Consider the following 23,971-nt stretch of genomic DNA (forward strand, 5'->3'; position numbering starts at 1 on the left):
TGACCACCTGAATGAACAGATGGGCTACCCTGATAAAACATCCAGTGGCCATTCAGTTACCTGAGAAAAAGTAGCTAATGTTACTGGAGAAATCTTTTAAAGTTGTCAAATGGCATCCAAACACTCCCAGTACACTTAGAAATATGTGACCCCAGCGACCAGCCACAGATCTAGGAATACATATTTCTGTATTAAAAGTGCAAAACATAAGCATAAAAAGTACACGAAGCGATAAAAAGGCACTTCCAGCTGGCATACGTTTTCCTATATGCCACAGAAAATTGAGTCAGATCACATATAATTAATTGCATATTGGTATACACTGTTAAGCAGGCACACTTGATTGTTTACACAGTCATTTGCAATGCCAGCATAGTTAACGGAGGAAGAAATCCACATTTCTTTTGTAATGTTCCTAGTAAAGATGTTTTCATTTTAGACATTAATACAAACATAATGTCATGCATGCAACACCTCCTATAAACCACGTGGCACCTTTGAGCATCATGAGACAAGCAGGCTTCAGAACAATTGAGAGTAATTCTCAAGTTGAATCTAGCTTTGCATGCAAAATTGCAAACATCCTCAGTAACTGCACACCTGGACAAGCCAGATGTTTGTGTATAAAAAGCAACTCGATTCAAATACCTGTAGGGCTGCGAGTGTAGTGAGTGAGTGAGGACATGACCCTCAAGTTTTAGAAGGCACAGGAACTGAGGGGGAAGCTAAATACAGCACTCAAAAATGAAAATTATTATTGCAAGAGGTGTATTTCAGAGGAGCCAGGTGACTGAAGCAAAGTACCAGGAGAAATCAAGAGTTGTGTCCAACATTGTTTCAGTGTGATTGTTAAATTTAGACTGACGGCCAAAAAACCAAAACACAGGCCTCTCTTAAGGATTCACTCATATGCTTGACACTTCAGAGAAACAGGCTGTGGAATATAATCTATTTTCTTTATCCCCCTTTTTAACCTTATTAGATAAACAAGCATTTATGAGTTGAAGTGAAATGCGTTAGTAAGCAGCTGGATGGCTACAATGTCACGTCCTCACCAAACCTGTACCTCTAGGACAAAAAGGTCAAGAAACTAACAAAAGGTGAATGCTGCAGGGCACCTGAAAACAAGTGCACACTGTTTCGGAATTTTGAGATTGTTTTGTAAAAAAAAGCAAAAGAAAATACAGTTTTTGGTATAGGCTTACACAGCGCTGCTGAAGTACTAGAATATCAGTTGGAAATCAGAGAAAAAACAGAACTGTACTTCTGAGCTAGGCAAGCCCAAGCTCTAGTACACACACTGATTAACTTGCACGGAGCTCTTCCAGGCTGCATACATGTGGTCTTTCAGTACATTTACACTGCAATCACTACATTCAATACAAATGAATTTTCAAGCAGCAAGTAGTAGACATGACAGCCTCTCCTACTTTGCTTAGACATTAGGAGAAGGAATCCATACCTGTGCAATCTGGAGCTGCCTTGAGTCCTTGAGGTGGCCTATGCCTTCAGAAAGTCACCAGCCAACACTCAGGTTAAATGACTTGTGAGAAAGGAGGGAATACTGCACAAAACACACTTTCCACTTGATTCCTTAGCACAGTTTTAAATTGCTATTGTTATGAATTCCTTTTCATGATGTCTTGATAACAGAAAGCAAGAGCATACCTCTGCCATCCATCCCACATCGATCTCACAACTCAGATGTTTTCAGAGTGCTCCAATGCTTGAATTTACCAGATATTCACTCTAAAACTGGAAGCTACCAACAGCTGAATTAAAACGACACAAACAACAACAACACAAACAACAAAGCAAAAATATCAAAACATACTTAAAAATAACACTCCTTTTCTGCTATCTTTTCCCTGGACATTTGTCCTTGCAGGCTGTCTGGATTTCCACAGGAAACTACCATGCCTGGCATAAAATTACTCTTCTAAGCTGTTCTGTTCCTTATTCTCCAGCAAGGACATGCTTGTATCGCCATTACTGTTTTCATTTTCGTCTCCACTGTCCTCCAGGTCCCCTGATTTCTGATGAGCAAATGTGTAAGTGTCACGGTCTGTTTCTGCCAGAAGTGGAGGTTCCTCTGTGTTAGGAGAGTGTTTTATGTCTTTTCTAAAGGAGAATGGAGGTGGAGAAGGTGGCAAGCTACCCATGGGCCCATCAAAAGGCTGGTACACATCAACTTCTGGAGTGACTGAGCCATTGGATTCCTTCAGCAGGTGCCCATAGACCATAGCATCATCGATAACTGCGTAGACGTGGGACTCGTTGGTTTTCCTATCTTTTTGGAATAAGCGTTGCTTTCCAGGCATCTGGGTATTGACATTTGCATTGTATACACCCACCATGGGATTCTGGTTTTTCTTCTTCCTGTTACAGAGTTGAAATGATTCACAGGTCAGAAACAGCGCATAGCTCAGTGCATCTGAGCTCAGTAATGGCAGCTGCTGTTTACAAATTCCACCTACCCTGTGTCAGACAGTCTAATCTACCTGGATCAAAGACTGTACTTGTAATCTTATGAAAAATAATTATTGAGTTAAGACAAGTGGTTTTTTTTGTTTTGTTTTGTTTTTTAAGCTATTTATTCAGTTGCAAACTGAGTAAGTTTGCAAGATTAACACCATCAGCCATCCAAGTACAGAGGTTCCACTTCAGTTATGCAGTGTACTGACCCTCTAAACTTCCACAGGCATTAAGAGGACCTAAGGGCCAACAAGGCTGAGTGAAATAGCAGATCCACTCTAAAAGTCAAATGAACTTTCCCTGGTTCTGGTGCAACTGTCCTCCAGGCAGAAAGACCTAAGGCTGAAGTAAAGGCTTTTAAAGCCTATATTCTTAAAACTTTCCCTGTGCAACAGAGAATTGCACTCATAACTGCTCTAATCATTATATTACACAAATCATTCCAGCTTTACAGCTTCAGGACCAAACAACCCTGAGTACACACACACTAGAACCCCCTAAGATACTGATAGCTTCAGACTCCCATACTCCCATTGCATGATTTGGGTGTGTTGGCTTTGCACAAAACGAGTTCTCTCCCAAAGGGCTCATCTCACAGAAAAGTGTTCTTACTTGGTTTATAAACTGTGGAAGAAATTGCTAGAGGGTCTGTAGATGAAAGACAAGTCTTTAAATGCCCTAAATGACTTCACAGTTTGTCTTAAGAAAGACTTGTCTAGAGTCACATGCAGCCCACATTCATCACGGTATCATTTCACACGAAGCACTGATGAATCCAAGCAATACCTTTACTTCTAGTACAGACAGAAGGTTGTGCCAAAAGCAAGGATAGGCAATGCACTGGGAGCTGAAGTAAAGTGACCCCAGGAATGCTGCTCTACTTTTAAGAAAATCAATTCAGAATAAAGCAACATTCTTGGAGCAACATCACTCCAATGCCCAGTGCATTGCCTGCACTACGCTCCACGCCTTTGTTTAAGGGAACTACATCAACAAATGGAATACAAGGCCCGCCACCTCTCCCATCTTGTTTTCTTGAACTGCTAACCTACACACATGCTAAATTAGGAACTTACTTCTTCTTAACACAGCACACAGTGAGTCCAATAGCCGCAACAACTCCAGCCGCAGCCAGTACACCAAGTATCACTGCTAGATCTGAAAGCAGACAAGATACAAGAACACTGAGCATTTTCCTAAAACCTCCTCAGCAGTTTTTAAGTGCATCTGTTGCATGCAAAGAAGGAGTCTCCAAGCTGTGCATGCCTTGGGGTAACATAAGACAATTCCAAGAGGTTGGCAGTCAAGCAAGGACAAGCTCCAGCTGCTAGCAGTGGATCACAGACTTTAAAACAACCAACACTCCCCAACCAACACTCAGACTTAGCTCTTGGTGCAAGGATTCAAGACAGCTCACGTGCTGCTGAACTTACTTGCAATGTCTCACAAGCCTCTGGCTGAACATGTAGTATAGAGAAGAAAGCATGGAAAGAGACAGGTCAGTAATCAACAAACAAAATAGTTATTTTTTCACCAAATCCCTCTCAGTGCAATCCTTTCCCCTAAACTACAAGAGTTATGTTGACTTGGAGTTTTCAGAGAGTCATTAAATTGATCAGGAAAATCCATATGTGAGCAAAAATGGAAAAATGGTATATTACAGAAGTATTCATTATAGAAAATAAAAGGAAAGAGGAAGAGAAGAAGAAAAAAAGAACAAACATTTCTAACATTTCTAGACCAGAAACTGTGTCAAATGTCCATGTAACAACACTTCTACAAGTAGCAGCAGTCTCCCACAGATTATGCAGAAATGCAAACACGAAACAAATTTACGTGTATCTGAGAAAAACCTACCCTAAAAATGTTTTTTTTTTAGTGCCGTGCGTTTCAGAGAGATGAAAGATAACAAAAAGCAGATTTTGCTGTTATTAGTCAAGGCAGTCTCAACACAACAGTGAGATCTCCTCCAAGGATTATTTGTTACTCATGTGAAAAGACTACTCAGATTAGTAGATTTGCATAATCACATCCCAAGTTGCTCACTAGGTCTTTGACCTTGGGAGAGGAAAAAACATCACTTGATCTTCTTATACCTTCCAGCTGTGATCTCCAATTTAAAAAGATAAAATAAATAGAACACACTGCCTTCCAGCCTTGCAATGCTCAAGCCACAAAAGCCAAACCCCCACCACATAAGGAACTCTCCTTTCTGCTCAGCCTCTACAAGTGCTCACCTGTAACTCTCAGAGGCTTATGAGGGACAGGCATTTCAGGAAGCAGGAATCTTATAAAACCCAAGGCACGCAGAGCAGCATACAGTACTGTTTCCCCAGTGGAAAGGAAATGAAAAAAAGTGGAAAGCAAGCCACGATAAATTACAGGACTCACCTATCTGCTTTTCAACAAAAGTCACCCAGAACTTGAAGGTCAGTTGCATGGGGTCCACAGGCTTACAATTGGAGACGTTTACCCAGAAGTTGTGATGCATATTTCGGGGCTGAGGCAGCAGCTCATCCTCACGGCGCACAGTTTCCTCTGCCCCAGGCATCTGTTCCTTTATGTTGAGGTAGGCACGCCCTGTCTCACAAGCAATGCCCATGCGGTCTGTGGAGAACCCCAGGCGGGCAACTTGCTGACTGGGCACAATGATGTACCAGGAGATGGAGACGTAAGGGGGTAGACCATAAAGTGAGTTGGGAGTCTGTAAGTAGGTTTTAGCTTTTGAATTTGGACTCACAGTAAAAGTACACTCGTCTGTAAGAAAGCAAATGTATACAGGCATGAAAACTTGGTTAGTTTCATTGTATGTTTTTAAAGCTTTATCTTCCAACATGTAAAACTATATAGACTTTCTTCTCTGTAACAAAAAGCCATCACTTATAAAGTATATTTCCATATTCTATGTCATTACCAGCAATACAATTCACCTATCATCTCCTCTGTATCAGTAATGATACAGACATATCTGCAGAATTTCCCCTCAACCATCTACAGCACAAATCTTTCCTTCCTGCAGAAATAAGCCACCTCACTCATTCAGATAAAGATCAGTTCAAGTAATGACTCCAGGCCTAGACTCTAAATAATTGAATTCTTATTTCTATTTGTCCATATGTGTTCTAATAAATGTACTGAAAGATCCAGCAATGGGGTAAAGATGCACAAAACGTTACCTTTAATATGTGGCACGAAAGACATTTTCAGATCTTGATGATTAGACTCATTGACGAAACCTTTACCAAATGTTTTTAAAGATATGGTGATATTATTCCTCAACTGAATCTTTTCAATGGCTCCACCAGGGCAGAATATACCAACATTCATCTCTGTCTCCGGGGTGGCACTAAAAATGCTATAGCTGTAGCTTGTGTTGCAGCTCTGCTCTGGGAGGTGTTGCCGCAGTTTCAAGGACGGAGATGTGATTTCTATATTGATCAGTTCGGGAGCTATGAGCCTCCAAATAAATTTATGCAGTTGGACTGGCAATTGGGTGATAGTCTTGGGCACTGAAAGGGAATAGATCCTGCTCCCACACCACCGAATACTCCCCACACAGCCTGTAATCACAAAGACAAGTCAAAACAGTTGCATTGTTTTCTAGCAGAGGATGTACTTAGGAAAAGCAATAATATACCAGAGTATATATACCAATGTATAGTGTATATACCAATGATATACCAGAGATTCTGACATACCAGAGTAACCACAGAGTCCTATTACATCTGTGTTACCGATCCAGATAAGAATTTACCCGAATAGACATCTTCTCTTATTAAACTTTACCAAATATATGTATGGCTTGTAGTTTAAGAGGATTCCTTTAAAGGGTGCACCAAAGACATGTACAGATACAAACATATGCAAAATGGGAAATCACGTCTGCTATATTGCTTGCTTATTGGGACACAGTTGCAAACTAGCTAAGGTACAGACCAACACCTTAAAACTTTTTCTACTAGCAGTAAAAAGCATCCATTTGGTACAGGACTTTCCAGAATATATAAACAGCACAAGATGCATTCCTGATGGTTGCCTTGCTCCCACACGTTCTGGACTGATTTATGGCTTCTCCTGCTTTGTTTCCATATTTCGCAGCTTTCAGTAAGAAGATTCTTCCACATCTTTGTCATTTCCCTTCTACTAATAGCAATGCAGCTCCTATTTTTAAAAGCAGGACGCTGCAGTGAGTAACAAGGTCATCTCCACATTCACTGTGCCCATCTCCATCCGGCCAACGCCTGATTTTCAACACACACCGTTGTCTCTCAGAAAGCGAGAGACGAGGTTTAGCTGAGCAGCGGGGAAAAGCACACAGCAACATTCTCTAGGAAACAAGATTAAGCCACTTTTGTCATACTTATGCCCTTCTCAGCCGTGATCCTCAGGTGGGATAAGTCCTTGCACAGAAAGGAAATCTTGTAGGTGGCGCCAGAGGCCAAGGTCAGAACTCGGTCACAAGTGCGAGGATCCTTGCAGATCAGGCACATCGGTTCCGATACGAGCGGGGTTCGCCTGGGCCACCCTTCAAAGTGTATTGTTACAGTCATATTCCGTTCTTTGCTGAGGTCAACCACGTGAGTGACATCTGCAACGACAAACATCTCAGAGCAATTGCTGGCGTGAAGGAGAATTGCCTCCATCTCTTCTCACACCATTAGGCAAGGAGCTGATAAAGCTATTTCTATATTAACTAAGAAAACATTATTTACTTCTTTCTATCCATGGAATAAAAACTCAGATAGTATCATATTACTCTTCCAATTAAGTTTAAGCCTTTACATTATTCCCTGACTACTTTTCAGTTGTAATGGGGTGATGTAAGCTCGTCCCTTTTGAACAGGTGAGGCTGTAATACAAATAGTGGAGCTCCATAGTAGCTATGTTAGATTTGCTAGATTTCTCAGAAAGTGCCTTGATATTTTCATCACAAATCTTGAGAAGGCAATAGTACAGAAACAACTTCCAGACACACAGAAGACAAGAAAGTGATCAGGTCTAGTCAGCATGCATTTAGGAAAAGGAAGCCACACTTAGGCAATGCGACAGATCGACAGGGCTGGCTTGGTGGATGAGGCAAGAGCAGTGGCTATTGGTCTCAAAAGCCTTGCAAAAGTTGAGTTGAACATCTCCCATTATATATATTCCCAAACACACTGATATAGACTAGCTAAGTGGACAGTGATGCGGACTACAAACTGCTCAACTGCTGAGCTTGAAAGGTTTGTGATCAGCAGCATAAAGTCTGTCTGGAGGACACTCATTAGTGGTCTACCCTACTGGGTAAGTACTGAGACCAGAACTTCATTACTGACAGATGAGAAGATAGAACACACCCCTCAGCAAGTTAGAAATGTTCAGGCCATTGCCACAATCAAGCAAACAACCTGGGATTTTCACCACAGGGTTATTCATTCTTCAGGTGTTTTCAGCAGCTAAACTCAAAATGAGACTGAAAAGTTATTTTGATTGGAAAATAGCTGAATTTTCCCCTTAACAACAAGCATCACAGACAGCTGTGGAATACCAAAATGTTTGAGAAGCTTTGAGAATGTGTAGATACTGATGCATTTTTAATAAGAACCATGCTTAACTTGCACACGACACACAAGATAAGTTTCAATATGGTCCTGAGGGCTGAATTTGAATCTTTGATGGAACTTACATAACTAAAATAACTCATGAAATCCCTAGAGAAGCCACTGCTCTTTCTCAAATCCAAGAAGTTTATTGCTTGCACTTCATTAAATAAACAACAACCTTTTTTTAAAATTTATTTTTTAGATGGTTATTATCTTGGCTATAAATACATTAAAATGATTCTTTGCTTTCCAGAGTAGAGCAGAGATAAAGGTGATTAACTGAATGCAATGTTTTCTCTCTGCCTGGCTTCCGAGATGTAACACAATAAATGTACACAAAGGAGGATTTGCTGTTTGTGAACAGAGACAGACTAGACAGATAAAGGACGGAGGATGAGAGTGTTGGGATGCTGCAGAACCTTTGACAGGGAGACTGTGAGGTGACACACAGGCCTGGACAATTTAATCAAGAAGGTTCTTGCAAGATAATTGGATCGGATCCCTATGGAGAGAACACAGCCTCAAGGAAATGCTGCCCTATGTTTAATTTTGTTTATTAAGAGTGCAAGGTCTGATATCACAGATCTTAAAGGCATTTCTCAGTTACATGGTGTACATGCTGGAAAAGGAAAGGAATCTCCATTTACAAGATACAGTATAAAACCTACAATAGACATTTTGACCCTGCTGCAAATTGCAAAGCTCAGTATTGCCATTCATCTTCCTGTTACAGTAGCCAGTGGCAAATAAAGTAATGCAGGCCTCAGTTCTGCTCAGCAAGCCACCTCCTTAACTAAAGGAGGGCTCAAAGTTCAAAAAAAGGAATGACGAAAGCACTCTTCTCTTCCTCGTGGAGCTCAGACTAAATGTCTATGAACAAAAGCAACAGAGCCAGGTTGTGCCTGCAGAAGGAAAAAGTAATGAATGCAGAGAGAGGCTGAAGGAACAAACCAGTACTCACTCTCATCAATCTGAGGGTGCTGAACGACGACTTGGAAGAGCAAGCGAAGGATGCCTGGGTTCTGGGCATCCTGATCACAGCCCTGCAGAGACAGGTTGAAGCTGCCAGCAATATTGGCAGGCTGGCTGTCACTCAGCTTAAACACCTCAGGATTACTGACAGAGCCAGGTATGTAATACTCCACCCTCTCCTCCTTCCTTTCGCAATTGGAAAGGCTGTAATCGTGGAAAAACACACTCGCTCTCATGTTGGAAGGGACTACAAACTGCCATGTCATGAGCTCATCTTCTGGAAAGCCCAGGGGATAGTTTGGGGACATCAACATGATGGAAGACTCCCCCTTCAGAGTGGATTCAATAATGCATAACCCTAAGATGGAAGAAAAGAATCATGAAAACTATTAGCAATTGGAGACAACACACCAGCATATGTAGCACTGCAGCAGCTGAATACTCTTATTTGACAGCGAGCTCATCCACTGCAGTTACAGGTTAGGTTATTACAAAAATGCCAGACTAAAACACATACTGGAGTTAATGGTATTACCTTCAATTACAGAAGAGGAAAGGGATGTGCTCACAATGTGCTGCATTTTCAGTGTAGTGGGTTTACCTATCAAACACACGGATGGGCCTATATTTTTTGAAAAGGAAAGATCCTAGTCATCACTTCCAGTCCTGGCTTAACGGGAGCAATCATGAAGCTTGACTACTGCTTCCGCTAGTACTGCTTCACCACATTTCATGAAACAAATACAACAGCTTTTAAATTAGCAGAGAGCTCTCAGTCCAAAAACTTTGGAGTTCCAAAAAGAGCGCTCCAGCACAGAGCCTCAAATATGCATGATAAAACATGAATGAGAACCGCAGAGATGGTGTGACATAACTTGGACTTGGATGAATCCCAGCACTTGGCAGAGCAGAGCTATGTATGCAAAGATTACAACCTTGCTCTAGCCAGTAACTACGAGCAACTGCAAGGAGTGCCACCCCTTACCTTTCTGAATGTCTCAACAGTGCCACACCAGAGCAGCAGTGACAAATCTTATTTTTTGTTATTGCGTTCTACAAACACAAACCTAGATCTGGCCTACAGCTGATGGCAATCACACAATTCAATTAAAGCTCAAGAAAAACCGTGAATGAAGGTTTGTCATCGGATCACAGAGTAATCCATTAACTACTACACACATTTGAGGTATTTTTAAAAGATTATTACACAACCTGTTATGTTACTGCACAGGTTGAAACAGATATCTGCATTTAGGCACTCATGTGCCCTCCAGGCATTGGCTCCCCTTTTCCCACCTTCCTCTCCTGAAGAGAGACATTAGAGACACAAGCAAGTCAAGGAGGCTTTATTTAAAAATAAAGAAACATAATTACACAGTGCAACTAGCAAATAAGTCTCCTGAATCACTCTAGTTATGCTATCTAGTCTCACATGAAGCAAGAAAGCTGTTACGTTTAAGTTTTAGGAAGTTTAAAGAGATTGCACCAAAAGCAGCAACACAACAGTTTGCATAACCACTGAACAGCCAAACTACTGAGACACTTCGATCCTAGAAGAGGAATAGCTACTGAACACAAACTAACCACCACCACCTTTTCTAAAAGAGGACTGCATGGGGAAGGAAACAGGACAATAAACTCCTCCATGCTTACGTTTTATGGAAGATCTGTTGGCAATGTTAAAGCCTGAGGTTGTGAGAGTCAAGTTCCAAGGGAGGTGCAGAGACAAGATGACTCCTCCAAGCAGTTTGACACGAGACACCGAGCCATTTCTGCAGAAGGTGCCAATGTTGACCGTGGCTGCATCGATACAGCTGTTGATGCTGTAGCTAACTAAATCTGGACACACCTCTCCTGGTTGAATCTGTCTTAATGGGGCAGAAAATTTCAGCTCAAGTCCAGCTTTTGTACTCGCTTTCACGTCCCAGATGAAAGTCCTGTTAAGGCGAGGTAGCCCTGGTGGGTAAAGATGAACATCTCCAAAGGGACACGGGCCTGATACACAGTCTGAAATGCAGGAAGAGAACAGCCATGATACACTGTAGAAAATCAGCAAGTAAACGAGGTATGTTACTTTCCGTTTCATTGTTTCTTTAAACTTCTTCAGTATTTATATATATATATATATTATTTTTTTTTAAGTTGCACTTAACTTTTATTCTACACAGATTCAAAGGCATACCGCTCCTATAAGTCCTGTCTTCAAACAGGACTCCTGTCCCTTTGAGTAGACAGGATAAACTTGCTTTTACAAATGAGCCAGCTTGACTAACAGAGGGCATTTCATTCTTCATTGTTTGCTGAAGAATTTAGAAGGTATGTAGTTAACAGAGAACTAAATAAACAAAAGGGAGGAATTCAACATTATGAGAGATGGAAATAATGAATCGAGAGAGCTGATTTTAAGCCACTGTACTCAGAATAGTGATACAATGTCTGTCAAATCATTATGTTTTCCATTACTTGCTGTGAACAGTACCTTCATTTCCTTGGTGCACTGATAAGAACCTGGGGCCTAGATTATGCAAAAGTGATTAAGAACTGTCAACAAAATACTTCAAAGAGAACCTAGAGAACTTTCATCAGAAAAATCCAACTTCGCAGTACTTTAAGCTGGAAAATGAATCATATTTTATATCTAACCTTAAAAGAAAACACAAAACAACCATATATTACCAATATGTATCATAAAATATTATGAATATTACTATTTGCATGAATAAAACCCCCAAGCGTGAAAAGAACTGTCTTTATAACAAGGCCTGAACATCAACTAAAAAATAAAGAAGATATAATCAAAACCTGACTGCCAAATGAAGTTTGGGGTCTAGTTGATAAATAGTACATGCTCATGCCACTAAAGAATATATTACCACACAGACATAGAATAGCTATTATATTCAAAACAAATACAGGTTTACTTCCAAGAATTTCAAATTTTCAGATTCTTGTCCTCAGAACCATTCATTTAATATAAGGAAACACAAGATAACTCCTATAATACATAACTTAATAATGTTTGTCTTGTCCATACAGACACAATCAAGACATTCACTGAATAAGACGCATGACATTATTATCAATGCTCAAAGGTTTTGGACAGAGCAGTCCTTTGAAAGGTTAGAAACTGCAAGAGAAGGGATGTCAGAAAGCAACCGATGCAATGAAGTCTCGTTTTCAAAAACCAATGAGCTAACATTCATTTTGCCAGACAGAAATACAGACTCAAACTCAAGTAGTTTCAGTAATTCAAGGCTGTCTATCAGCATCCAAAGTTCTTTTCCTAGCCAAGAACGTAGGCAATACCTTGATACAGTAACAGGGAGGGGGGAAAAAAAAAAAAGCATAGTTTTACTGGAAGAAAATCACCTCTGAGGAAAACAAAATAGAAACATGTCTTACCAATATTCTTCTGAATTTCCATCATGAAATATTTCTCAGGAGTGTTACAAGAGAAGGTTAAAGTCACATTTTCCCCTGGTCTTATCTTCAATTCAAACCTGGGTCCATTTTTTACACGAATTAGACAGACAGGTAAAACACCAGGTTTCAATTTAATTGTAACTGTGATGTTGTCCACTGCACGAAGGGAGATTGTGAAGGAAGCTAAGGAAGAAAAAAAAAGGATAGAAGTGCTGTGTTACTGGCACGTACAAGCATCACCACACATCTACAGAGACACCACGCTATCACAGGGAGCATTTACACCTGTCTCCTAAGTCTTGAGTGCTGGATCTCTATAAAATATCTGCAGCTCCCCCAGCACAGAAATCCACCTGCTGCATGTGCCCAGAGAGGCATGAATGCAATTTGTGGAGGATCACTTCTGCTCCAGTGTCATGGGTTTCACAATATTCCTTTCAAATTTCTGCTTTCCAGACTCAGGCTTTCAGCCTCAGCTTGAATTGCACTGTAGGGTACCAGGTCAACCTCAACAACTCCTGCAGGTCGGACGAGGTACTCTGATGACACCAAAACAAACCAAGTGCCCAGACCAATGGCCACCTGTTAAGATGTTCAATCATTCCTAGTTTTTAAAACCTCATTAGCTACTATACAGCTTTGCTTGCCCTGCTGGAAAGCCTTCTGATCCTCTAGGCAAGGAAGAAGCACTAACGTGAGGAATATCTGCCCCCACAAAACAGTTTTGGGTATGAGAACGCTGGCCAATGGGTGCATGTGAGCATGGTTCTCTCCTGCCCTCCAGTTCATTCCCTGAAGGCCCTTAGCAGTGAATACAGCACCTGAGGCCTTGGGTTGGCTGTGTGTGCCCAGATACCTCTTCACACCTGACACAGCTATCGGCTCTGGGGAGCACATCCCACAGCTCTGGGGAGCACATCCCACAGCTTTGGGAAGCACATCCCACAGCTTTGGGGAGCACATGAAGAACCCAGTAGTGCTCAGAGACCTCAGGCCATCTTCAATCGTTGCTGAACGCAGGAGCAACTCTCACACAAAGCACTGGAGCCACAGGATAAGCACTGCATGGGAAGTGGTTTAGCAGCACGTGGCCCAGGTATGACTACCTACCAAATACACACACACAGAGTGCAAGGCACTAAGGGGCACTGACTAGATATTCAGGCAGACTCAAATCACTCCTCTCAGCAAACTGTGGAGACTAAAATTTGAGTTCCTGCTAAACAATCTATTGTGCTTTTAAATCTCCCTTTTAGCACCTCTGGATTTTTACAGCCAGCTATTTGGTTTTGCACGGCCTGGCCTTCATTGTGGGCTCTCCTGTGCTGCCACTGCAGCTTTAGGTCTGCACGTGTCAAAGCCCTATGGCTAGGGAGTGCAAGACAAAAAGAAGGTGCTCAAAATGATACCCAGTCGTGCTTTTATTTGAGTTTTGGTGCCTTGAGCCTCTTCTGGACTTGTAGGCCTTTTTGGAGTCAAGCTCCAGAAACAACCCATGTTATCTGCTGTCAGGATCAAAGGTTTTAAACAAAAAAGGACACAAGTAAAGAGGCTTGCCAAATTTCTGCACTTACCTGTAGCAATTACTTTATCAGCCCTCTATACCACTAGTGAAAAATCAGGTCACTTATTAACCTTCCTACAGCTTTTAAGCTCTGACCTGATAGCTTACACCAACTCCCCAGCCAAAGGTAAGAACAAGTGACACTTGCGTTCCTGCTTTAGAAATGCTTTCAGAGCACTTCTCAATCTGAATTTTCCTGTGGAAAAAATAATATTAACAGTCATAAAAAGATGAGACGATATGAGGGAAAATAAAGAGGGGATCATGCAGAAGGCTGCTGTGATGCACCAGCTGAACCATGAGCAGTGCTGTGCACCCCAGCACAATGCAGAGCCTGGCGTGCAGCAGGTAAAGGGGACCCAGGAGACAGAAATTTCCCTTGTGCAATGAAGTCCCAACACACACGCAGCAATCGCAGAGGTAGCTTCCTAGAGGTGAGGTAAAGAAAACAGCTGCTGTTCCTCCTCTCTCTTCAAGGCAAAACAGCTTCCAGAACAGAAATGACTACTTCCAGACTAGTCCTGAGTATTTTTCCATAGCACTGTACGTTTGTTTGTATTTTACTGCACTTATTGATCATGAGAGTCATCCATTTTATGGATGTTTATGCCATTCAGATATGAAGTGCTAATAGCCCATTACCAGTAGTTAATACCTATGGACAAAAGTGTCTTCTCTCTGGCACACTCGTGCAGGCTGTACACCCCATTAGGTTCAGTGGAGCTACCTGCTGGGGATGCACACATGGCCAGGCACTATGCCAGGTAACTGCACAAACAGCTTGCTAAAACAAAACCCCACAGTAATCCATTTGGTCAGAGAACTGAGAGCATTGTGCTGTAATATCAACAGCATTCAGCTACTAGTGATGTGCTAAGTTACATCAAGCTATCAGATCTCATTTTTGTAGGCAAACCGGGGAAAAAGAATCATGCAGGAAGAAAATACATCCGGCGATCTCAAAGGTCACTAAAATTAAAAAGAAAAAAATTTAATGGCTAAAACCCCAAAGTACAGCCACATACACAACAGAATAGAGACTACAGCAAAGCTTTTATAAGCATTGGTGAGTCTCCTCATGACTCACCCTGATCTGTCTCTATGATTCCCACTACATGCTTCCTATTTGTATTACCAGCAACCATCCACACTTCTCGTAACAAAGGAATTTCCACACCTTGTTAATTCTGCACAGATGACACACAGGATATTTGCAAAAAGGAAAAGCATTACCAAGGCTAGGTCCACTCTGCACAGTGACGAAATTGTTGGGCTAGAAGATGTCAGAGGTGAAGCCTCCAGCTCTGAGCTGCCCTGGATGGAGGTTGTTCACAGGCTGATGCCTGTCTGAAAATATTTTCCTCTACACGATCACAGCTCTGTGGCCTTCCTTGACTATTTCTTCAGCTGACCAAATATTAATCTGCATTGTCCCACTGCAGTCAGACACCACTACTGCTTATCCTCATTTTGGACTGTGTCTCCACAGTTGTCTCATCACAGCATCCCTTTATCACTCCATAATGCTCATCTCCCTATCAATGCATCCCAGTCAGATTTTACTCAACAGTATGATTTTTCGATTTAGAAACAAACTGTGTAGTGTAAAACAAGTGAGATTATTCTGCAGAATTCAGCTTAGCTGTAATAAACACTAATTACCCATTTATTTTGGAAGTCTCAAATATTTTTCCTGTGCAATGCAGAAGATAAGCTGGAGGGTAGCAGAGCCAGTGGTGCTCACAGAGAGCATGTGCATGAGTGTATGTACAAGGAAAGGACTTGGCAGAACAGTGATTTATAGCTGTGCACAGCACCTTGCCAAACAGAACAGAAGAACAGAGTCCAACCAGTAGTCACCTCTTGAGATCTGAATGATTGAGCTTTATGGCAGCTATTTATCCATAAGGATCTATGGATGATTGTTTTGTGTGACTTCAATTTACGGAGTCAAACAATCAAAACAAAAAAAAGACAACTAAAACCAACCAGACAGACCAAAAAAACCAGAACTGACAGAAGTCACCAACTTCAGCCATTCTTAACAAGACAAACAGCTGGATCCGGCTGACTCAGATACAACTCACTACCAGAGGCAGCTGAGGGAGGCGAGCAACTGCATGGCTCTTTGTGGATATGAAGCATCTGGATCCCAGCCCCTGCTCTACCCAGGGCTCTGAATGCTCTCCACTCACTTCCTTGAGGATGGCCTCAACCAACCCGGTGCTCCGTGACAGGAGGACAGCACAGGGACATGATGGGGACAGCTCCTGCATCCCAACTCAATGCCCTTATGGCTCAGCGAGGAGGTGCTACCTCTCACAGCCATTTCCCTGGAGCCCCTGACAATTTTCATTGCACTGTCAACTCCAACTTGTCAAAAATGGGTCATAAAATACTTTGAAGGGCAAATATCTCCTCAATTTGATGACTTGAGCCATATTCTAGCTGCCTTACTGAATACTTCTAGGTTTTGGTCCAGATGTCCAGTTCATCTACTGCACCTGAGCGGCCACGGTCAGCTGCTCCAAACCCAACTGAGATGCCTACCCATGCAGTTGCCTTCTTTAAGTGCTTCAAGTTAGCCACAGACCCTGCTCATGGTAGGGGGGCTGGAATCAAATGGTCTTTAAGATCCCTTCCAACCCAAGCCACTCTGTGATTCTGTGATTCTACAAAGCACACTCTGTTGAACTCTACTCAACTACTGGACAGAGCTGTAAGCAGCAAATGGAGATCACCAGCACAAAGTGCAGCCAGCCCTGTTGCTGTGAGCTCAACCTTCTAAAGCAAATAGGATTTTGTTTACATTTAAAATGCAAACTACCTACTTTGCTTATTGCTTAATGATCACCCATCCTCCAACGCAAGATATGAGGTCCATTTTTTGTAAGGAATTGTTTTCATGGAATCACCCAGGAAGTTAAAGCTGAAAGCTGCAAAACTTATACACACGTAGGGGCTGCTGCTAAGTGTTGCGGCAGGATCTCCAGCCTAGAGATGGCACCTGGCCCCCATTCCTCTTCCAGCATGACACAGTCCCTTCACCTCACAGGGGGCTGCACTGGCACCAGTGCAGGGTGAGGACACAGCAGTTGAGATGTCATGCACCCTACTGCCCTCTTACCAGGGAAAAAGGTGGCAGTGTCTTGATCCATCTTAGCACAGTTCAGCTGAGCTCTGCCAGTCCCCAAGGGCAGTAAGACTGCTCACTCAGAAGTGGTTAAGTAAGTTAATTTGCAGCACCTCACAGGAATAAAGTATCTTGACTTCAAAAATAACTATGTCATTACTCAAGCTTCAGTACTTCTATTCCTTTCTATAGAACCTTTTCAGATGGCTCACTGAGGCACTCATAACTCATGTGTGAAAGACATTTTTACAAGAAGCTTTTTTCACCAGAAGTGGAAAAAAAGACACTTTGGGATTTGGCAAGTTTGTCTGTAATTACAGAAGACAGAACATTGACTCTGGGCTGCTTGTTTGTTTTTTTTTCTTTTTTGGTTATTTAACTTCTGTTGTTTCAATTGAGGTAGGAAGTGAAACTCAGCAAGTCCTCTTTGCAAACTGGATGTGAGCCCCTGTACAATGCATAAAACTAAGAGACGTGGGTCTGGACAAGACACTACCACCCTGGCACCAGAAACACAAAGGCACCATACAAGTCACTGCAGGAGCCTCCTCTGATCAAAGGGATGTTTGCTTACACAGCTTATCCCTGCGTTAACGTAAGGCAGTGAGAGGATGACATCTTGGAGCGTGTCTGTGCAGTTCTCCAGCCTTGGCACAGGTTAACCAACATGGAGAAGCACATTTCACAATCTGTGGTTCCTCCCATTCCAAACAACCCACCAACATCTTTGTCTCTCTGCTGTGGAACTGTAGGTCACGTTTCCACTCACCATTTACCCATCCTCATACGCGAATCGCCCAGTTCCATTCATGGACACAGGACAGTCAGGAGCAGCTCTGAAACACTGGCATCATCATGCTGCTCAAAATAAGTCCTTGCTCCAACTTTGAGTAGCCGCTCTCTCCTTCTGACCACACTCCCTTTATCCCCCAAGAAATCAAAAGGCACAGCTTCAAGCAAACCGTCTCGTGCTCTCCTTGGGAGAGCATGAGGGACACAGTCATTCAGAGGCAGCCAACAGAACAGACACAAGTGGGACTTCTCTATCCATGATGAGACAAATCAAGAAAATCTGTCATCCCACAGGACTGGCAGTCTGGGCTTTCAGAAGCAGGTGAGACAAAAAAAGCAGCTCAGGGGAGACATTATTACTCTTTCAGCTTCCTGAAAAGAGGCAAGGTGGGGGTTGGCCTCTTCTCCCAGGTAACAGCGATAGGGAGAGAGGGAATGGCCTCAAGCTGCCCCAGGGGAGGTTCAGAATGGATATTAGGAAAAATCTCTTCTCAGAAAGAGCAGTGAGGCAGTGGCACAGGCTGCCCAGGGAGGTGGTGCAGTCACCGTCCCTGGAGGTGTTGAAGGACCGTGTGGATGTGGCACTGAGGGACGTGGGCAGTGGGCATGGTGGGGTGGGTTGGGGGTTGGACTAGGTGATCTTAGAGGTCTTAATGATTCTATGAAAACACACATCTACCAGAGGTTATGCCAGGTTTGTTCAACTGGCAGGTCCCACCAATACTACATACATTGGCCAGATTCAGCTCACCTCTACCATTACCTAATACAGAAACCAAAGGTTTTGCTCTGATGTAACAGCCAGCAGCTAAGTACAGCACAACCAACATCCTTTCCTTCACACCCTAGTGGCGCAGGTAGGCACGGAACAAAAGGAACCCTCAGTCTGAGTTTTTTCAGGAGCCCTCAAGTGGAGGCTGAGGCCAGAGAGCACCAAGGGGCACCCAGAGACATTGCAGCAGACATAGGAAGGAAAGTGCCCATTGGTTCAGTTCCCTTTGGCAGCAAGCGAAGGCTGTCACCAGCTACAGTCTGACTGGTTACAGCCCACACCAGTTTGAACATTAGAGGATGCAGCTCTACACACATCTGCTCTTTTCCCACATCTTCCTTAAGCTTCCCAGGACCTGGGGAAAGCCATGTTTTGTCACACACAATTCCAAGAACCAAGGGTTGTTCCCCACCCCAGTCATTCTCCTTTTGCCTGGTTTGAGTACATACAGCCATAATAAAGCCATTAACTCATGTACAGCAGCTGTAGTGCAGATGCCCTCCATCTGCCAGCACATGGTAAAGCCTCCTCTTGTCAGACACCTCCTGGTGCTCTCCTTCCCAACATTAACTTCTATTTCATGGCTGCAACACTCAGCACAGGCAAAGCCAAAAGTATCATGGCTGTTTTCTCAGGGAAGAATGGTTCTTCATGCCAGGTCTCACATGAAATGTTTCTATAGCAGATTACATGCAAAGCTGTCCAACCTTTATGAGATTATGAGTGACTGAGATTTTAGTCACTGGAATTTCAAAGCCTCTTATTTAAGATATATATGTGTATATATAAACATCAGCTAAGCTAGGTGAGGGAGGTGATCCTCCCCCTCTACTCTGCCCTGGTAAGGCCTCATCTGGAGTACTGCGTCCAGTTCTGGGCTCCCCAGTACAAAAAAGACAGGGATCTCTTGGAAAGAGTCCAGTGGAGGGCCATAAAGATGGTGAGGGGCCTGGAGCATCTCTCCTATGAAGAAAGGCTGAGTGAACTGGGTCTGTTCAGCCTTGAGAAGAGAAGACTGAGAGGGGACCTGATCCAGGTCTATAAATATCTAAGGTGTGGGGGGCAGAATGGTGAGGCCGGACTGTTTTCAGTGGTGAGTGGAGACAGGACAAGGGAAAACAGCTGGAAACTGCAGCATAGGAAGTTCTGCACCAATGTGCGCAAGAACTTCTTTACAGTGAGGTGACGGAGCACTGGAACAGGCTGCCCAGGGAGGTGGTGGAGTCTCCTTCTCTGGAGATGTTCAAGACCTGCCTGGATGCCTACCTGTGCGACCTGCTGTAGGGAACCTGCTTTGGCAGGGGGGTTGGACTCGATGATCTCTGGAGGTCCCTTCCAACCCCTACAATTCTGTGATTCTGTGATTCTGTGATAAGGACTAAGCTAGTAGCACCAGAACTGGGACATACAATAAAACAGTAATTTACTGTACATATATCCTCTAGAGAATGAAAACTAAGCACACTGTACTGATACTGGTACAAGACAAGACTACAACATACTCATGTGCAACAATTATGGTCTTAAAAGGAGATCCAGCAGCAACACAGCGATTACAAGCAGAAATAGCCCAGCTTCCCTGGCCTTCCATGGGAGCACAAACAGGCCAACTACTTATAGTCTGTCAATACTAAGTCAGAACACCATAGATAGCCAGATAGCAGCTCGGTTTCCAAAAAAAAAAAAAAAAAACAAAAAAAACAGCAGTTTTTATTATGATTCATGCATGACTTGAATCAGTCAGTTGGGAAGAAAAAGTTACCTTGAGGGCAGAGCAGGAAGGAACGCATCTTTACCAGGGAATTCACTTATTATAAATACAAATCTGCAATATGTTTTATAGACTTCATATGAGTCTGATTAACTTCATTATCACTGCTACAGAGACAAATTCTAGTTGGAAAACATATTTTGAAAGGTCAAGCACGTAATGGTTGATGCACACACTCCCACATTACCCACAGTGATTGCACCAAATAGTTTTCCATCTATAAGACAACCAACATTTCATTTAATAATTTATATTATGAGCAAAGTCGCATCTGAAGAAAAACCACAAACTCATTTGCAGGCAGTATGACCAGTCACACCATATACATTCCCACAGGAAAGCAAAGATGAGACAACACTCTCATACACTGGGGAGGGTTGGAAGGAGAAGATGGGTCTTCCCCATGACAATGAGCAGCAGTGCAAGGATGGGCACACCAGGACTTGCAGCTGTCCTACCAGAGTGTAGCCAGTTCCAGAGCAGACATACGTGCCTCACAGTCACTTTCTGTGCAGTTCTGCACACATAACCCACAACTGCACCCAGCGATAAAGCACCAATGGCACCACCAGGGCAAAGGGAATGCCTCAAAAACTATGAGAGACATAGGAATGTGAGACAAAAAAAATTACCCTGAACTATATCAGATTTTCAGGCCAAACCCTTGCTAAGGGAACTTTCAGGTAGAGTTTTGGTTGCGTAATAACTAACTCCCAGAATGATGAAGAACACACCAGGTATGCAAGATCTGCACACCAAGCCTGAGAAACAGATTTCTCTCTCTTGTCCCACTCACACCACACCAACCTTCAACTCATGCTGCCAAACTCAGACATGTCCTTTTTGAGGGGGAAGGTCTAGAGAGTGGGGACATTGGGTTAGCTGATCCAGCAGGATTGCAGAGGAGCTGCAGTGCTGGGGCAGGAGAGGGGCAGGCAGACAGAAGTGTGACACTGAAATGAAAGGAGAAAGAAGTAGGAAGAGGGACTTTGTGTTCTTGCATAAGGCAAACATAAACTTCTTTATTTTGTTAAAGCAGGAACAACATGCCTGGATGCACTTTGAATGTTTTCAGCATAACAGAGGAGAAGATGATGGGTCAGATGCCAACAACAAGCAGTAAAAATCAGAGACCATGGCTCTAACAGAGCTGCAGAGCTTACCTCAAAAGCAAGCCCATGAAGTTTAATGGGAGGCATCAAGGAGATTTATGGTAGGGAGGAAAAAGGAACATAAGATTTTGATAAGAACGTTTGACCAGACAGTGAGGAATAATGTATGAACAGACAGTCTAAGGGTGGTTCAGATGGAGAACATGATTAATGGGCTGTTGCGTTTCCCACGGAAGGGCTAGATCTGTGTATGAAAAAAGATGCAGTCGAGGATTTTTTCATCTGCTTCTAAATACATCTGCTTTATTGCTGGAGAAAGCCTGGTTTGTCTCCTTCTAGCATGGGTTTGTCTCAACTTTTCCACTCTTTGAAACAACCCATAATCAATCACAGTGTAACATTCATTCTTTATTTTTAGAAGTGTTTTAACAAGCAAATGGCTGTCATTAGTTTGCCTCCAAAGCAACACACTGAAGTTCTAGATTATTTAGTTTGAAACTTATCCTTCAGAACACCCAATTGCACAGCCAGTGCTTTAAACTATGTAGCTTACAATCAATGGCCGCAAGCGTGATGCATCAGTGCGACGGGCACAGCTAAAGGCAATAGAAATGTTAGCATGAAGCTCACATTGGGCTGTCTGGGTCATTCGCAGTCACTGCAAGTAACTGCATTTATTTCATACATCCTTCCAGGGTCTTTCAGAGGACACGCAGCTACAAAGCAGACTGTTTACACGTAAGGATGAGCGTGAACCGCCTGCGTTTCCATCCTGCATTTTCAGCAACCGAGCAGCTTTTGAAACTGAGGAAAAGCCCCTTGTGCTGTTTTTGAGCTCACAGCTGGAATTCTTATGGGGCTGCAGATGAGATTTGGCTGTTCCTGGGCCATCTCCACGGACGGCACGGAGCATCCAGGAAGCGTGAGAAGAGCAGCTGGCAGCGAGCACACCCGAACATCGGGCACTGCAGAGCTCTGCTAGGGCAAGTGCCGCTCTGTCTGCTGGAAACTTAAAGGAACAGTAAGTTATATCGGAACTAAAAATTGTACAAACTATAGGACCTGCTCAGGCCAGCTCAGAGCTCAAACTCCCGCTCCTCGCAGGTAACCCACTCCCTCTCCCTGCATCCAAGGAAAAGGGCTTTGAGAACTTACTTCCGTAACCTAAATACCAGAAACTGAGGGCACAGAGATCGCAAAGTTCACCCGGTCAGCACTTACCTGAACGACAAAGACCAACTTCTAACCGAGACAGCCCGGTGCCCCAGCTCAGCCACGTTCCGGGACCGCGCGCCGCGCCCTGCCCCGTTCCCGCTCCCCAGCCACGCCGCCGAACACCGGAACCGCCCCCCCAACCAAGCGGGCAGGCGGCAGCGCCCGGGCTCAGGGCTGTGCGCACCTTCACTCGCAGCCCGGCCAAAGAGCGAGCCCGCTCATCTCCATCTCCATCACCACCTCCATCACCACCACCATCACCGTCGCCGTCGCCGTTTCCCATCCCTCCCCGCAGCCCCACCATCCCTACCTTCCCGCTGGAGGTGCTGCGCCGAGGCGGCGATGAGGACAGCGAGCACCACGAGCAGCGCGCGGCCCCCCGCCATTACCCGCAGGGGCCCAGCGCCGAGGGGGCGCTGGCTCCCTCCGCGCCTTACGCTTCCGCCTCCTTCTCACACCTGGACGGAGGAAGGAACGGAGGGAAGGAGGGGACAGCGGCAGTCCCGCCCGGCAGCACGCAGGTGGGGCTCTGCCGACCCGCCTCTTCCCCTCCGGCCTCCGGAGCCCTGGGCTGTGCGGGAGTTGTGTGCTTCTCTGTCGCAGTCCTCTGCCCAGAGGGACTTTTTACTCAGCCCATCTTAATCATATGCAATTGAGAGAAGTCGCGTGTCAAAAGAAACACAAAAAACAAAACGCACACAACAAACAAACAAACAAAAACAGAAAAAAAAAAAAAAAAAGGACAATTATAGAAAGATTTGGGTTGGAAGAGATCTTAAAGATTGCCTGGCTCCTCCCTGTAGGGCAGGCCTGCCACCCACCAGACCAGGCTGCCCCGAGCCCCATCCAACTTGGCTTTGAGTGCCTCCCAGGGATGGGGCACCACAGCTTCTCTGGGCAGCTGTGCCAGTGCCTCACCACCCTCCGAGTAAAGTATATATTCTTAACATACAACCTAAACCTCACCTCTTTAAGTTTAAAGCCATTCCCTCCTTGTCCTATCACTACACTGCCTCATAAAGAGCCCCTCCCCAGCTTTCCTGTAGGCCCATTTAAGTACTGGCAGGCCGCAGTGAGATCTCCCCAGCACCTTCCCTAGACTGAATAGCCTTAGCTCCTTCGGCTTGTCTCCTTAGGAGAGGATTTCCTTTCCTCTGAGC

At 43.8% G+C, this 23,971-nt stretch overlaps 1 protein-coding gene across 1 annotated transcript; it reads right to left on the reverse strand.

Moving 5' to 3' along the window:
* Window positions 1-1,931: 1,931 nt before the first annotated feature.
* Window positions 1,932-23,197, reverse strand: CDCP1 (CUB domain containing protein 1; the record flags this gene model as incomplete). The annotated part of the gene is made up of 9 exons (XM_079538338.1): window positions 1,932-2,379; window positions 3,552-3,633; window positions 4,867-5,232; window positions 5,652-6,035; window positions 6,836-7,063; window positions 9,019-9,387; window positions 10,683-11,036; window positions 12,432-12,635; window positions 23,122-23,197. The coding sequence occupies 9 exons, from the start codon at window positions 23,195-23,197 to the stop codon at window positions 1,932-1,934; spliced, it is 2,511 nt and encodes an 836-aa protein (XP_079394464.1).
* Between the last annotated feature and the right edge of the window lie 774 nt (window positions 23,198-23,971).

The sequence above is a fragment of the Tetrao urogallus genome (assembly GCF_951394365.1).
Source record: "Tetrao urogallus genome assembly, chromosome: 7".
In the NCBI taxonomy this organism is placed as follows: domain Eukaryota; kingdom Metazoa; phylum Chordata; class Aves; order Galliformes; family Phasianidae; genus Tetrao; species Tetrao urogallus.